General features: G+C 40.1%; 1 protein-coding gene across 1 annotated transcript in view; it reads left to right on the plus strand.

Annotated features, from left to right (window-relative positions):
- Nucleotides 1-510: 510 nt before the first annotated feature.
- LOC149238418 (squalene monooxygenase SE1-like) overlaps nt 511-15,235 on the plus strand; it is a 201,936-nt gene continuing 187,211 nt past the window's right edge. The window contains exon 1 of the mRNA XM_089369558.1: nt 511-953. Coding sequence (XP_089225684.1) covers nt 663-953 — 291 coding nt within the window. The 5' untranslated portion in view covers nt 511-662. The remainder of the gene's footprint in view (nt 954-15,235) is intronic.

A 15,235-nucleotide genomic window follows, 5' to 3' on the forward strand; every position in this document is an offset into this window, starting at 1 on the left:
TTCCTCGTTTTGATTTATTTAGTTTATTGGTTTTGATTTAGTTTTCATTGCTACCAAATTTCGATATTTTTATTGGTTAATTTTTCTGTTAAATGACCAATTAATAATGGTTTGAGTAGTTGAGATTTGGTAATAAATCCACATGTAATAACCCAAAGAATAGTTAGACTCTGTCGAAATCCAATGCTATGATGGCGTCACTCGCCTGTCTAATTAATTCATTAGATACAACACAACACAGTGACCGACTTGGATCGCTACCAACTGCGAACTGGTGGAATTGAATGTAAATTGGTGGATCTCATTAATTACATTGCAGAGTTGGAGCCTGCCAGAGCGTGAGAGGACAGCTGTGGGAGAATATAGGTAAATAGGTGACTAGGTATAAAGACGTTTTTGAAAACAATTAAACCGTCAAAAAAACGTTCCGGAAGTTTCAAAACACATCGTGTGAAACGGCAATGTAAAATTATTAAACGTATGGAAGGGAGATAACATTTAACCAAAAAGCATTGCTCATACCCATCCGAACGCAGAACCCATTGCAAACGTGGCAAACCTCAAAACCGTAAACGCTCTGGCCACGTCACTCGTGAGTAGCCCTCCGCTGCCTTACGAGATATTCAGGTCAGGTCATTAATTGCAGGAATCGGTACACTGCCATGGCAATCTATACGCCTCAACCAGCACATCGACTGATATCGTGGTCTACAATGGAGAATCATACGGTGGCGATTGCGGTAGCCATTGGCTTTGTTTCTGTATTGTTGTCGTATTATATAGTTTTGAGCAGGTGGAAGCACAGATCCAACGGATTACGGGGAATACAGAGCAAAAGTTTCGAGAAGTCAACAGATGACAATGGCATTGCCATCGAAGCTGCTGGAGGAACGGATGTTATCATCGTGGGAGCAGGAGTCGCGGGTTCGGCTCTGGCTTACACACTTGGCAAGGTAAGCCATGTCAAGTCACGTTTCTTTTTCTTTACAGTATATTTCTTTTCTACACGGTGCTTTTCATCAAATTGATTTCAAGAATCTATGAAACCCTTTGTCATATGCCGCTTGGCGAATTTAAATAATCCCTTCAAAATTAGGCTGCTGGGCAGTAGTTCCTTTCGATTTTCTCATTAAATGCTAACAATTGGAAGAAAGAGTAATTTCAGGATACTCAGTGGGCAACTCTCAGTCTGAGAGTTGATAGTGGGCCGAGGGAGGGCATGGGATTGGTTTTATGGGAGAAAGATAGAATGGTAGTGCAAGAAGTAAGCCTCGATCGGGACCAATTAGCAAAGGGGTTAATCTGGCTGGACTAGGTAAGATTTCTTGCGAATGGAAGAGGATCACAAAAGCTGGTTATGGGTGGAGCCTGGAGGGCAGTGTTGGCATTTTTGGGGAGAAGCGGGTGGTGAATGGTACAACAAGGTCAAAAAATTGCCACGATAACCTATACTTGCTGCACATGCCGTACTCAGGGATATGGTTTCGAGGGACTGGAGTTGGTTTTCTAGGGGGGTAGATGCAGGGGTAAGGCATTGATTGTTGGTTGGAGGATTGGTTGAGGTGAACACTGAAGATGATTGGATTGGTTGGGATGAGAAGCTAGTCGTTGGTTAGTATCAGGATATTAAGTGTCCTTACATATTGCATTTGCATTTTGTCAGAGATTTTTGTGAATTTAAGTAAAAATTGTCAAATTTCATAATTTTATTTTAGGTGTCCTAGAGATTTTTGATGATGCTAAATCTATTTCCACCATAAAAATATGATTCAAACACTGCATCTATAAGATTTTTACCCGGATTCTGGCATTTTTTTACCGTCCAATCAATTCCTCTGCCTTGACTCCATTGCATTAGGCCCAAAGTGTGTGTAGAAGTGAGAAGTGATGGTACTCCAAATGATGGAACTCATGGTCATTTTTTCCTAAATGAATTATCGTGCATTTTTTTTAGCTGCTTTGTTATTTCTTATAAAGTAAACTTTTATGTTGGGAATGGTATCCCCAGTAGGGGTAACCTACCCCATGTCTTTGATATCAAAGACCAATCTCGAGAGAAGATGCATGACTATACATTGAGTGTGTTGTAAAAAACTGTGTTGAAACTTGAAAGCCATATTCTTAGTTTTCCCATGGTTGATTTAAGTATATTTGTTTTCAAATCCTATGTCTTTGAAGCCTGCCTTAATCTGTAAACACTCATACGCACAAAATACATCTTACCTGCAAACTGTACTTGTGGCTGGTTTCTAGACATGCTACCCTGTACAACCAACCTGAAAATCTACCAGCCAATTTTTGTTATTGTGGCTGGAACTAACCGTGAGAATATTTCCAGCCCTAGGTGACTAATGTTCTTATGGTATCAATCAAGCAAGTAGACTTCTGAATTCTGAATTTAATTAACACTGAAATGAAATTTCAAACCATAGCATCATTCACACATAGCTAGAAATTAAACACAGCAGAATCATAAAAAAATAATTTCTTACACACATAGGTAATTACAATTTCAAATCAGCTTTTTATTTCTTCAAAAAAATCTTACAAGGAAACCTCCACACGCTGCCCAAAAAACAGCATGCGCAGATACCAAAAATGCGTTGGAGTGAGCTTGTAAAGCCTGCTGGAAAACCCAGAAATAGCAGAAAACTGCTGTACAACCTGGAGGACATCTTGTATGGTCTGTCCGTAGTATTGCACGGACCCGTACAGACCTGTCTGTACAACCATAGGGATTTCCATACAACTGTGCAGAACTGTATGGATGACTGTGTCATACTGCGTGCTTCCTGAGAATACCTTTTCCCTAGCTGCCTGCTCTCTCGTTTTTTTCTCAACCAAGTGTGTGTGTAAAAGTCTTTACCTTGCCCTGTAGTGGAGAATATTTTTAAGGTTTATCCTAGTCTATATAATTTTAGTGGAGAATCTTTTTAAGATTTATCCTAGTTTAAGTCATGCATGAAATACAATTTTATAGATTCAACTGCTACATATAAGACTTTCACTTTTTTACAGAATTACAAAATAGAATTATTTTTTCCAAAGATAGGGGTACTTTTCGAAAATATCTTGAAGTACTTTTTCCATGTCCACACTGAACATATGTGGAAATTCCTGTCCAAGCTATGATTCTTAACTCCCCTTTTTAGTGAGGAAGGAATTTTTTATGAATCCAACTCTATCTCTGAAAAATTCAAACTTTCCCTTTGCCAAGGGGCTGGTCAGAATATCAGCTACCTGCTGATTCATGGGAATATGCTGGAGCTTCAATACTTTCGTCTGAATCCTATCTCATATGTAGTGATCTTTGCTCCCTACTGGAGCTAAGTGCCCGGAAAGTCTGCTTCCTACTGAACTAAGATACTATCGGTGATCCCAAGCTAAAGCAACTCTTTGCGGTGCTCTTCTTGCCTGCTGCACTACCTGCCATTTCACCATCTCCAAGATTTATCAAACCATGCTCCTCTGTGCCTCTCAATGTCTTCACCTGAAGGTTGTTGTAATGCCCTGGAAATCTTTGGGGATCCTGGCTCAACCTCCAGAGCTTTGTGCTCCTCATCCTCTTTCACTAGGTCTAGAATCTCTTTAGACTTATTCTTGCTGCTTGTGAAAGCAACATTGGCATGCTTGCCAAGGGTGCACCTTGTGCATACACCATGTTGCTCAATACTGAACTCTAGAAGACTTCTGATTATCTCCCTTAGAATAGGAAACACCCTGTGATGCAGGTGCCCATCCTCTTGTGCCACAACCTACAAGCTATCATTGTTCAGCACCAAGGTTTGAACAGGTTCACCATGCAATCTGTACAAATTACCTTCTCTAACTCCTATTACATGAGCAGTGAGCTGTATCTAGGCTAGATTCCTTTGATATGATGAGGACTTGTTGATTCTTAAACTCCACCCCGAATCCCTTATCCTTCATGCTTGAAACTGAAAGCAAGTTCTTCTTGAGACTTGGAAGTTGGAACAAATAAGACATCATCAAAATTTAGAGAGTTACCTTACTTAGGCTGGAAGGGAATAGTACCAACTCCTGCTACTGGGTACTTGGCATCATTACGAAGCTCAACCTGTACTCTTGAGTCGTGCTTCTATAGTCTACAAAACAATGGTTGGGCTGATGTCATATGTCGAGATGCCCCACTGTCCACATATCAGGCATTCTTCATGATTGTGTCAATAGAAAGACAAGATACCAATGAGAAATACTTCTCAAACCTAGCAACAAAGTCATTCATCTGAGTTTCTATAGAGACTAATACCTGCTTCTACTACTGTTCCCCTTTGCCCTTCTTTCTTGTACACTATGATGCATAATGGCCTTGCTTATAACAAACGAAGCATTTGATTTACTCAAATCCTCCTTTCTTGTCTGCGTGGTTGACTTCTCACTCTGTCCTTTACATTTGTTGGGTCCTTTACCTTTGCCCTCAATTGACTGACCAAATAGAGCTAGTTCTCATCACCATCTTCCTTGGCTGCCTTCAGTACCATCTGAGTCTAACAAATGAAGCATTTGATTTACTCAAATCCTCCTTTCTTGTCTGCGTGGTTGACTTCTCACTCTGTCCTTTACATTTGTTGGGTCCTTTACCTTTGCCCTCAATTGAATGACCAAATAGAGCTAGTTCTCATCACCATCTTCCTTGGCTGCCTTCAGTACCATCTGAGTCTCCTTTTAGATATAGTCATCCCAAAGCCTATCAAAGTCATGAAGGTTTTCCCAAGCACAAATACCTATGACAAATGGTTCCCATGAAGTTGGTAAACCATTCAGTGCCATGTTCATACGCTTTGCATCTGCAACCATTTGCCCAAAAACTACAAGTTAATCATGAATTTGTGTGATCTTCATAAGGTAAATAGTGACTATATGATTTGGTCATCTCTAATCTCTATGGATTTGAGTTTCTTTTGCAATACATCTTCATGTTTATGTTTTGATTTTGGAAAATACTGACTAGGGCATCCAACATCTCCTTTGTCATTCTCTTAGATAAACGAGGGATAAAATGGTCCTTTATGGAATCCAAGATCATCCACTCAACTTTCACTTGTGTTAAATTTCTAAATACCAGGTTTGATCTATTTCACACAACAATTATTTTATACCCAGAAATTTGTTTAGCAGTAAATTAATTTTCTGAACTTCTACAAATAGAACATTGGTACTTTTAACTTCATAATTAAAAATTATGCAGCGGAAAATAAATAGGGAATCATCACAAGAACACATTTTATTTTGGCCCAAAAAATCTCCCTTCAATTTTATTAATTTGGAAAATTTAGGGGCCACTGGAAATTCGACCTTTAAATCAGTTGCTGAAGAGTAACTCACCACTTGACGAAATTCAGCCTCTACCCGCAAGTCTCTGCCTCTTCTTTGCTGTACGACTATGCACTGGAGTTCCTGGCCTCCTTAGCAAACACGGCCTCCAAATCTCAGCCCAGTTGGAACTCGACTTCTCTCTTCAAGTTTCGGTCTACGCAAGATTTTGTCCACCTTCTTCAAGTCTCTGCCCTATCCTTCAGATTCTCGGTCTCCAAAAAATCTCATTGCACACATTTCTCTCTCTTTAGTCATTTGAGCCTCTCACTCGAGAAAATCTCTTTTACAATCACAATGTCCTGTCTTCATCCTCTCCATTACGCTCCCTTTGTAATTTCTCGTTGAGCCAAATCCCTAATCTCCAAAGTGATAGAGGGCTAGGATTAAATCCTAACCCACTTAGATCAATGACGAAGATTAGATCTAAGTCATTTAATAATTAAATTATTTATCCTTAAAAACTATAGCCCAATAGCCAACATTAATCAATAAATTAATTAATGTGCTTTTCATAAGTTAAAAGTTAGGAAAGAAATCATAATACTTGCTCTTCTTGAACACGCACCTAAAGAGGACTCTCTCTTGCATGCTATACACTTAGCTTATGTATAAGACCTTTTGATGCTACAAACATGAACACTGTTAATTTTAGGTATGTTCTATGTTTAGAGCAATTTATTTCAATTTTCACAGTTAGTTCAATATCTTTTCCAGATTAACAATCACATCAACATTAAAGTAAATTGCAGATAGAACATAAATATAAATCGCAGAAGACAAGCCAAGACAAGAGGACACAAGATGTGGCGCTAGCCAGGGACAAACCCCAATGTGGGGAACCTTTGATCAATTCTTCTTATATGTTCTTCAATAGTTCAGCAAAGAGAGAGAGAGATAGTACGTTTACAACAAAAGTCAAAACTTTGACTTATCTAGATAAGAGCATAGATCATCTCTAAGAAGATGATACATGAGATCAGTTGAAGACATGCTGCTTCAACTGATTCTCCAAGGTGACTCCTTCACCTATCGTTGTGCTGCATTTCGTCACCGTGCTGCACCTCACCGTGCTGCACCCATCATCAGTATGTTGCATCTCATCACGCTTCATTAATCATAACTGTACCCATCACTGTACTGCATTATGTGCCATTGCTGCACCATGTTGCCATACTGACCTATGTGTTCGCTGCCCTTTGCTTGCTTGTTGTCCCTTGCTTGCTTGTTGTCCCTAGCGTGCTTATTGTCCTTAGCATGCTTGGTGTTGCATGCTAGTTGTCCCTTGCATGCTAGCTGTAACATTGCATGCTTGGTGTATTTGCTGTTAAGTACCATACAATTGTCCCAATGTTAGTTAGTTGTCCCTTGCATGCTGCTCTCCTTTGGAGACAGATGCTCTGGTTGTTCTGGCAGTTCCCGACAGTTCCGGTAGTTCCGGCTGTTCCCGACAGTTCCGACAGTTCAGGTAGTTTCAGCAGTTCCCGACAGTTCCGACAGTTTTGGCTTTTCCCGATAGTTCCGACAGTTCCCGACAGTTCCGGCTTTTGCCCTCTGCGTTAGCTTTCCCGGCTGTTCGGGCAGTTCCGGCTGTTCCCAGTAGTTCCTGCTATTCCCGACAGTTTCGGCAGTTCCCAGCAGTTCCCACAGTTCTGGCAGTTCCGACAGTTATGGCTATTCCCGACAGTTCCGGTAGTTCCGGCAATTCTGGCTATTCCTGGTAGTTCTGGCAGTTTCGGCTTTTCCCGGCAGTTCCGGCTATTCTCGGCAGTTCCGACAATTTCGGTTATTCCCGACAGTTCTTACAGTTCCGACTTTTCCAGGCAGTTCTGGCTTCTGCCCTCTCGATTAGGGCAACGTTATCCCTTAGGATCTCTCCTCCTACTATAACCCAAAGACAAGTAGAGAGGAAGAGATCCCAAGTGTGTTGAAATGACTTGAAGGCCACCTCTATTTATACTAAAACGTTGAGCACAAGTGGGGTTTATTTGGTTGTTGGCCGACCTTGACAAATTGTCCCATAACACAAATAAATTCATATCTCCATGAATACTTATTGGAATCGAATGATCTTTAGATCAAACCTACACCTCTCGATGAGAGGGATCCAAGAAAAATATCAGCTTCCATTAATAAGATGATCTACATGGAGTTTGGCCCTAGTTGCCAATTTTAACAAACACTCTCTCTTAGCAAGGAAGGGATTCTCCACCACTTCGAGCTTGTCCCTGTAGAACACAAACTTCTCGTTCATTGGGGGCTTGTGGAGAATGTTTGCCACCTGCTCATCTGTGAATATGTATTGCAACCTCACAACACCCCTCTCGACCTTGTACCTCATCTCAATGTGTTTGGACTAGTCATGAAACACTGAATTCTCGGAGAGTTTAATGCAACTTTGATTATCGCAGTGAATCATGGTGGGCTCCATCAAGACCAAATAAACGTATGACCATTTTGCGAAGCCATATGGCCTCACAAGCCAAACTCGTGGCCATGTACTTAGCCCTTGTTGGGCTAAATACTACAAAATTTGCTTCTTGTTGAACCATGAGATCATAGCTAACCCCAAACTCAAACAACCTAAAGTACTCTTCCTGTCCCTTACACTCTCACCCTAATCTAAATCTGTGTAGCCCTGTAGATACACTCCACCAATCCTGACATACCTAAGTCCATACTCCATTGTACCTCTCAAGTACTTGAGCACATGTTTTGCTGGCACCCAATCTATCCTCCTAGGCTTTGTAACGAACAAAGTTTGTTTGCTCTCTGATATCAATGTAACAAAAAGGGTTCGTATACGCAGCGAAATATTCAAAATATCTAAAATATAAGAATGTCCATCATGGGACAAATAATATATTTTTATAAAAATGTTTGAATACAAGTGATATGAGATCTTAGGTGAGATATGATTGATTACAAATGAGGGCTTGCTTATATACCTATGCAAGTGCCACTTCATGAACGGTCATGTCCTTAGAGACATGCCTCTTCAGTATACTAATCATCATTTCATATATATATATATATTCGTAAGTGCCCCATTGGTGAGCCCATATCATGGTCATGTCCAAGAATAACACCTGAGTAGGGCAGGGAATTGAACCAGTGACTTAACATCTAGGAGTTCTTTCACAATGCAACCGATCACCGTCTATCCAAGACCCCGTGAACATTTTATATATATATATATATATATACATATATAACAGGTGCCACCATAATATGGAGGTGTTGATGGCAAAACAAATATCCATCCAAGTGTTGCCCAGATACATCAAGGATCCTATTAGCTACTTGTAAAATGTGTGGTCCACCACCTCACACTTAGAAGCATTAAGCTTCTTCAAGGTGGTAATCATGGCTGTTGACATAGCCTTGTAATCCTCCATCTCGAATCTCTTTAGGATATTAACTGCATACTTGCCTTGCCTAAGGAATATCTCTCTTAGTTGTTGCCACGTCTCCAATCCCAAAAGGTATTGCTTCATTCGATGTCCTTCATCTTGAACTTCGAAACAAGGTCCTCTTGCACATCTCTACGACCTTCTCATATCTCGCCAAAAAGAGGTCATCCAATAGAGCACCAAGATAAGCAGATCACTGCTAAGAAGTACATAGTGCAAGTTGGAATTTGCCTCACTCTTGGTGAAGCCCAAGCCTAGCAGATACCCATCAATCCTCGAGTATGATCCCCCAGGTGCTTGCTTAAGTCCGTATGACGTCTTCTTCAACTTGCATACATGGAACTCCTTCCCATGCACCTCAAATCCCTGAGGGTCCTCAATATACACCTCCTCCTTGTTAATCACATTAAGGAAGGCTATCTTCACATCCATCTAATGTATCCTTCGTTCCATCTCTGAAGTAATGGAAATAACAATCTTGATAGATGCATATTTGGCGATAGGAGAAAATGTCTCCTCATAGTCTACTCCCTCCTTCGGGAACCCTCTCACCATAAACGTTGCATTATACTTCTTGACAATGCCATCAACAACATGTTTGATCTTATATATCCGTCGAGATTTGACCTTTAATTTCCCTTCAGGCCTTGGCACAATCTCCCAATCATCTTCTTCATGATGGAGTAGTACTCCTCCACCATGGCATCCCTTGAAGCCTGCTAGTTTGTTGCCTCCTCAAAAATGGAAGGCTCAGACTCACTGATGCTACTCATTAAGGCCATGTAACTGGAAATTCTCCTTGGTGGTCTACTTTGCCTGAAGGTGCTGCTAGGAGCCTCCACATTCTCCTTAGCATCTCTCAAGGTTTGCTTGGCCCATATTGGCCTCCTCCTGATATAGCTTGAAGGAACCTCTCTCTCTTAATCAGAAGATTGAGTCTTAGTTGATGGTGTTGTTAGCCCCTCCTCAACCTCTAGAGCCCCTCACTCTTGATCCTCTACCACTGCTAGATCTATACCATGTGACCTCCTAAAGTTCCTATCCTTCTCGAATTTGACATCGTTGCGCACAATAGTCTTCCTTTGTTTTAGAATGTGGACCTTGTGGGCCTTTGAAGTCTTATTGTATCCAACAAATATGCCCTTCTTTACTGAAAGCTTCAACTAAGTCCTCTTCTTTGAAGGTATGTGAACATAAACTAGACTACCGAAGATGTAGAAGTGGCTCACCTCTTATTGAAAAGTGTAACTAGGTTTGGTCTTCATAATGACATACATAATCACGATTTTATGCATTTGATATTAAAGAGAAAATAAATTTATTATTGTCATTCTTGATGTGTGGGTTTCATGCTTAAGATAATTCTTATTTTGTAGATCAAGCACCCATTGAGTGCTTCTAGGTTTTGTTATTGAGTTGGTGAAGTCTATTGAGTCATTGTAATATGTATAAGACCCATTTGGGTATCATGTGTTGAGTCAAAAGAATTTTTTGTAAAGTCAAAAGTATCATAAAGGCCCTCCAAGACCTTGTCAAACAAGCAACAATGAGTCGACCTTCATGAGATGACAGGTCAACCTCATAAGGGCTATTCGACCTACAAGAGAGGCCTATATATATGAGACATCAACCCCATTTAAGAATCAATCAATCAAGCTACAAAAAGTTTGATTAAGCAAGAAAAAGGAGACCAAAAGAGCGAAGAAAAGGAGGACTAGAAGAAGGAAAGAAACGAAGTCTTTGAAGGTTGTTTTTGGGCCATCATCTCCTCACACGTGCGAAGATTAGGGCTACATCACTGCAGCAAGACTGAATTGCAAAGAGGAGCTGAGTTGGGGCACCAAAAGGTCTACTTTGCAAGCTGAGTTCCAAAGAAGGAAGAACCAATTCAAGTGAAGGAGAAGGAAGAAGAAATCATCATCTTTCCACATGTGCAAGAGCTCTGGTTTCTGCAGTAACCAAAATTTGCAGTCAAGAAATTGCAGGTCCAAAAATTGGAAAGTTGCAGGTCCAAATTTTGAAGTTGTAGCAATTTTGGAGCAATTTGACTAAGGTTGACTTTGTGGAGAACAAGCTCATCAAAGGAGGTTTGACTTGGTCTTGGAGGGGTCTTTGTCAAGGGTCACAGGGCCTGGAATTCGTCATTTGAACATTCTATAAGAAGAAAAGAATTCTTGTGGGTTTTCCTCTCAAGAGGAGAGGTTTTGGCCTTGGCGTGCAACCTACATTTTGTGTCCTCTTGTCTCATTGATTTTATAGTTTGGTAGCTGTTTGATGATAAGAACACTAATTATAATCAAGTGAAAGAAGAAGCTAATCAAGTTAAGTAAAAATACATCACAAGCAATTATCAAAGCAAGAGAAATCACATCATCTAGTCGCCCTTAGATTTCTCAACACCTCTCTTACTCAAGTGAAAACCTCCTCGGAGTCTTGTCCTCCAAAATCTTGTGAGGACACCTGGTTTGCAAATAGACAGCTGTGTTGCATGCCTTTGTCCACAAAATCATAGATAGATCTTGATCATGGATCATAGCCTTGGCTGCCTTAATGATGGCATTGTTTTTCATGTTTGTCACTTCATTCTATTGTGGATTATATGGCATTGTCAGCTCCTTCTTAATCCCTGCCTCCTTGCAGAAATTTTTGAAGTTGTTAGAGGTATACTCACCCCCATTATCTGACCTTGGGATCTTGATCTTCCTCCTCGTCTAGTTTTCTATAAGAGCCTTAAACTCCTGAAACTGATTGAAGACCTCACCCTTGGTCTTCAAGAAGTATATTCAAGTCTTCCCAGAGAAGCCATCTATGAATATCACATAACAACAATGCCTTGTAGCAGACTCCACTGACATAGGACCACTCAAATCTAGGTGTATCAGATCCAACACACCTTTGGACCAGCTCTCATTGCTTGGAAAAGTAGCCTTGGCATACTTGCTAAGTGCACATTTGTTACACAATCCATCTTGCTCTACATTCAACTCTGTAAGACCAGTGACCATCTCTTGTAACAATGGTAAAGCTCTATAGTGCAAGTAACCCATCATTCTATGCCATATCACACACAGGTAATCATTGTCATTCACTAGGGCTCATATTGGTTTCCCTCTCATCAAGTACAGGTTACCCTCTTTGCTTGCAATGACTCTTCTTGAGCTGAGGTCAGATGCCCTTACCCTGACAAGTACCTGTACATCTATAAAGTCAACCACAAAATCCTTGTCCTTCATAGCCAATACTGAGTAAATTCTTCTTAAGCCCTGGTACATACATCACCTCATTCACCTCCATTGGACTCCAGGAATCCAACTGACATTTTATGGTCCCTACTCCTTCTACTGCATAATTGGCATTGTCACAAAGCTCCACATGTAGGTCTGTGTGCTTCTTTGTCAGAATGGTGAAGGGATCTCGAGATCCTGTCATGTTACGAGATGCTCCACTATCCAGAAACGACACCCCATGTGTAATGGTATTAGAAAAGCAATGCAGCAATGAAAACTCTTTCTCAAACTTGGTGGCCAACTCATCCCTCTATGTAGATGCTAGCATAGGTTCCTTTCCCTTACCCTTCTTCTTGTTTGGACCCTGAGCTGGAAAGTTGGCCAAACTTGTGACATGCAAAGCATTTCACTTTGCTATTGTCCTTTTTCTTGTTATCTTGTGAAGTAGCTCCTCCACTTGGGTTTTGTTTCGCGTTTACCTTGCCATTCCTTGCTTGACTAGCAAGTGCAAGGTTCTCATCATCCCCATTCTTACACTGTTCACTAGACAACGATTCCCTTATTTCCTTCTGAGTGAAGTCATCCCATAGTCTTTCCCAATTAGGAAGTTTCTTTTGTGCTAGAACACCTGTCACAATGGTAGCCCATTGTTTTGTGAACTCGCTCAAGGCTATCCTTACAAGCTCCTCATCTAAGATGGCTTCCCCAATAGCTCCAAGCTCATCTCGAACTTGTTGAATCCTTCTGAGATATGATGCTACTATGGCTGATCTAGACATCTTGGTGTTCCTTAAATTTTCCCTCAACATCATTTTTTGGTTTTGGTTATCACTCTAGTATAAATTTGTTAGAGTGGTCCACATTTTCTCAACACTCTTCTTTCTCCATAGGTGAGGGATCACATGATCCTTCATCGCATCCATGGAAATATGTCTAGCTTTCACATCCTTCTAATTATAGGCGGCCAATGTTGTAGCATATGTAGGAGTTGTAAATTGAGTTTCTGCTAACTCCCATAGACTGTTCTCCATGAGAATCAACACTATTTTCTCCTTCCATGGACTGAAATTTGATGCCTCTCCCAATGTCTTCATACCTCAACTCGGTAGAAATCATTCTTCTAGATCAAACCCTCAACCATAAAACCCTTCAGCTAAAAAGTAAAATTTGTTGCTGTAAACCCTTGTGCTACTTATTTCCATCTTCATAGAGCTTAAGGTTGCTCAAATACCATGTTAAATTTATAAATACCAGGTCTGATCTATTTAATGGAACGATTAATTTACACCCATAAATTTATTTAACTAGTAAATTAATTTTCTGAACTACTGAAAATAAATACACTTATATTTTTAACTTCACAATTAAAATTATGTAGCGAAAAATAAAAAGGAAATCACCACAAGAACACCATTATTTTTTTGCCCAATAATTCTCCCTTCAATTTTATTAATATATACGGAAAATTTAGGGTCTTGACCCATAGAGAAATACACAAAAATTATAATAATTGTTTGAACTTGGTGTTGATTTTTAGTAGTCTTCTTGACTGATAATTACTTCTAATGATATTCATTTAAGTTCACTTGAATTCACATTTATGTTGAAATTTGGTACCGGAGGATAGGTGGTTCCCTTAGGCTTTGATCTTTGGCCTAGGGAAAAGTGTCCAAAAGAATTTAATTTTTCTCCTAAAGTGACTTTATAATTTTATAAAGTTAAATCTAATTTAAAAGTGACTTTAAGTGATAAAGTTACTAAGTCTAATTTTAAAGTGACTTTTATAAAGTCAATGAAAAATTAGAAAGGAAAAGTGACTTTGGAAATAAATGACTAAGTGGGTCTTTATTAAAGTGGGGAGAATTAAAAAATAAAAAGTGAGATTTAAATGAGCATTTAATCTCAGCCTTAGATCTCAATCTATTTCAGCCATTGGATTTAGGGATCACCCAAAAGTCGCTTGGATCACCCAAAAGTCACTTGGGGTTAGATTAAAGGAGGAAAAGGAGGAAAATGTCATTCATTCTTTCATGAGCAGATTGAGAGAATGAGAGCAAGGGAGATTTCTGGATAGTGAGCTGCGAAGTTTCGGCAGCAGAGTTTCAGCAGAGCGGAGTTTCAACAGCGGAGTTTCAACAGAGCGGAGTTTCAACAGCAGAGTTTCAGCAGGGCGGAGTTTCAGCAAGTCTGTACAGCGGAGTTTCAGCAGGGCGGAGTTTCAGCAAGGCTGAGTTTCAGCAAGTCTGTACAGCGGAGTTTCAGCAGGGCGGAGTTTCAGCAAGGCGGAGTTTCAGCAACGCTGAGTTTCAGCAAGGCTGAGATAAGTTGTAAAAGTTTGCTTGCTGATTTTTGCTGAATATTTCTCTTACTGTAAAAAGGCATTTTCCAGAAATAAAGAAGAGCTCTCAAACTGGTTTTCCCCAAGAGTTGTAGGGGGTTTTTCCAGGGTCACATTGACCAAAAATCTCAGTGTTTAAATGTGTTTTAATGGCTGTTTATTACTGCTGATTTTGATTTTTGCAATTTCCAGCATTCTGTAAAATTTCCAGAATTTGTGTTTTCAGCAAATTTACTTTTTCAGTTTGTTAAATGTATGGTTATGGGAAAGGGCATTTAACTATATGGGAGAAATAAGGAGAAACTGAAAACCGGGGTGGGAAATGAGAAATTTCTACATGGTATCAGAGCTTGAGTGCTGAAGGACAGTTTGTGACAGCAAAAGGAAAAATTACAGCTGCTGATTTTTCACTCAGAAAATTCCAGCAAGCTGATTTTTTTCATAAACGACAATTTTATCTTTACTACAGCAGTGCTATTTTTCAGTTTAGGACAGCAGGATGTCATTGGGATTGAGGGTGGAGGATAGGCTGGATGGGCATATAAATTACAACGTTTGGAAGGAGAGAATGCAGAGTATCTTTGAGGAGGCAGAAGTCTGGGATATCATGGTGCATACCACACAGAACCCTGTTGTTGTGCCCACTGATGCTACTCAGTTGACAGCTTATAATAAAAAGAACAACAAGGGTAAGACGCTGGTTCTAGACGGAATCAAAGACCATTGCATTCCTCATGTGAGAGGAAAGAGCAATGCCCATGAGATGTGGACAACATTGTCCAATCTCTACCAGAGTACCAATGAGAACCGAAAGATGGTCCTAAAGGAGAAGCTAAAGAACATTAAGATGGGTAATGATAGTGCAACTGGATATCTCACAAAGATTACTAATGTGAGAGATGAGTTGGCAGCGATTGGAGAGG

The sequence above is a fragment of the Pinus tabuliformis genome, chromosome 8 (assembly GCF_031772625.1).
Source record: "Pinus tabuliformis cultivar Carrire ecotype Pingquan chromosome 8, CPIR1, whole genome shotgun sequence".
NCBI classification, from domain to species: Eukaryota; Viridiplantae; Streptophyta; class Pinopsida; order Pinales; family Pinaceae; genus Pinus; species Pinus tabuliformis.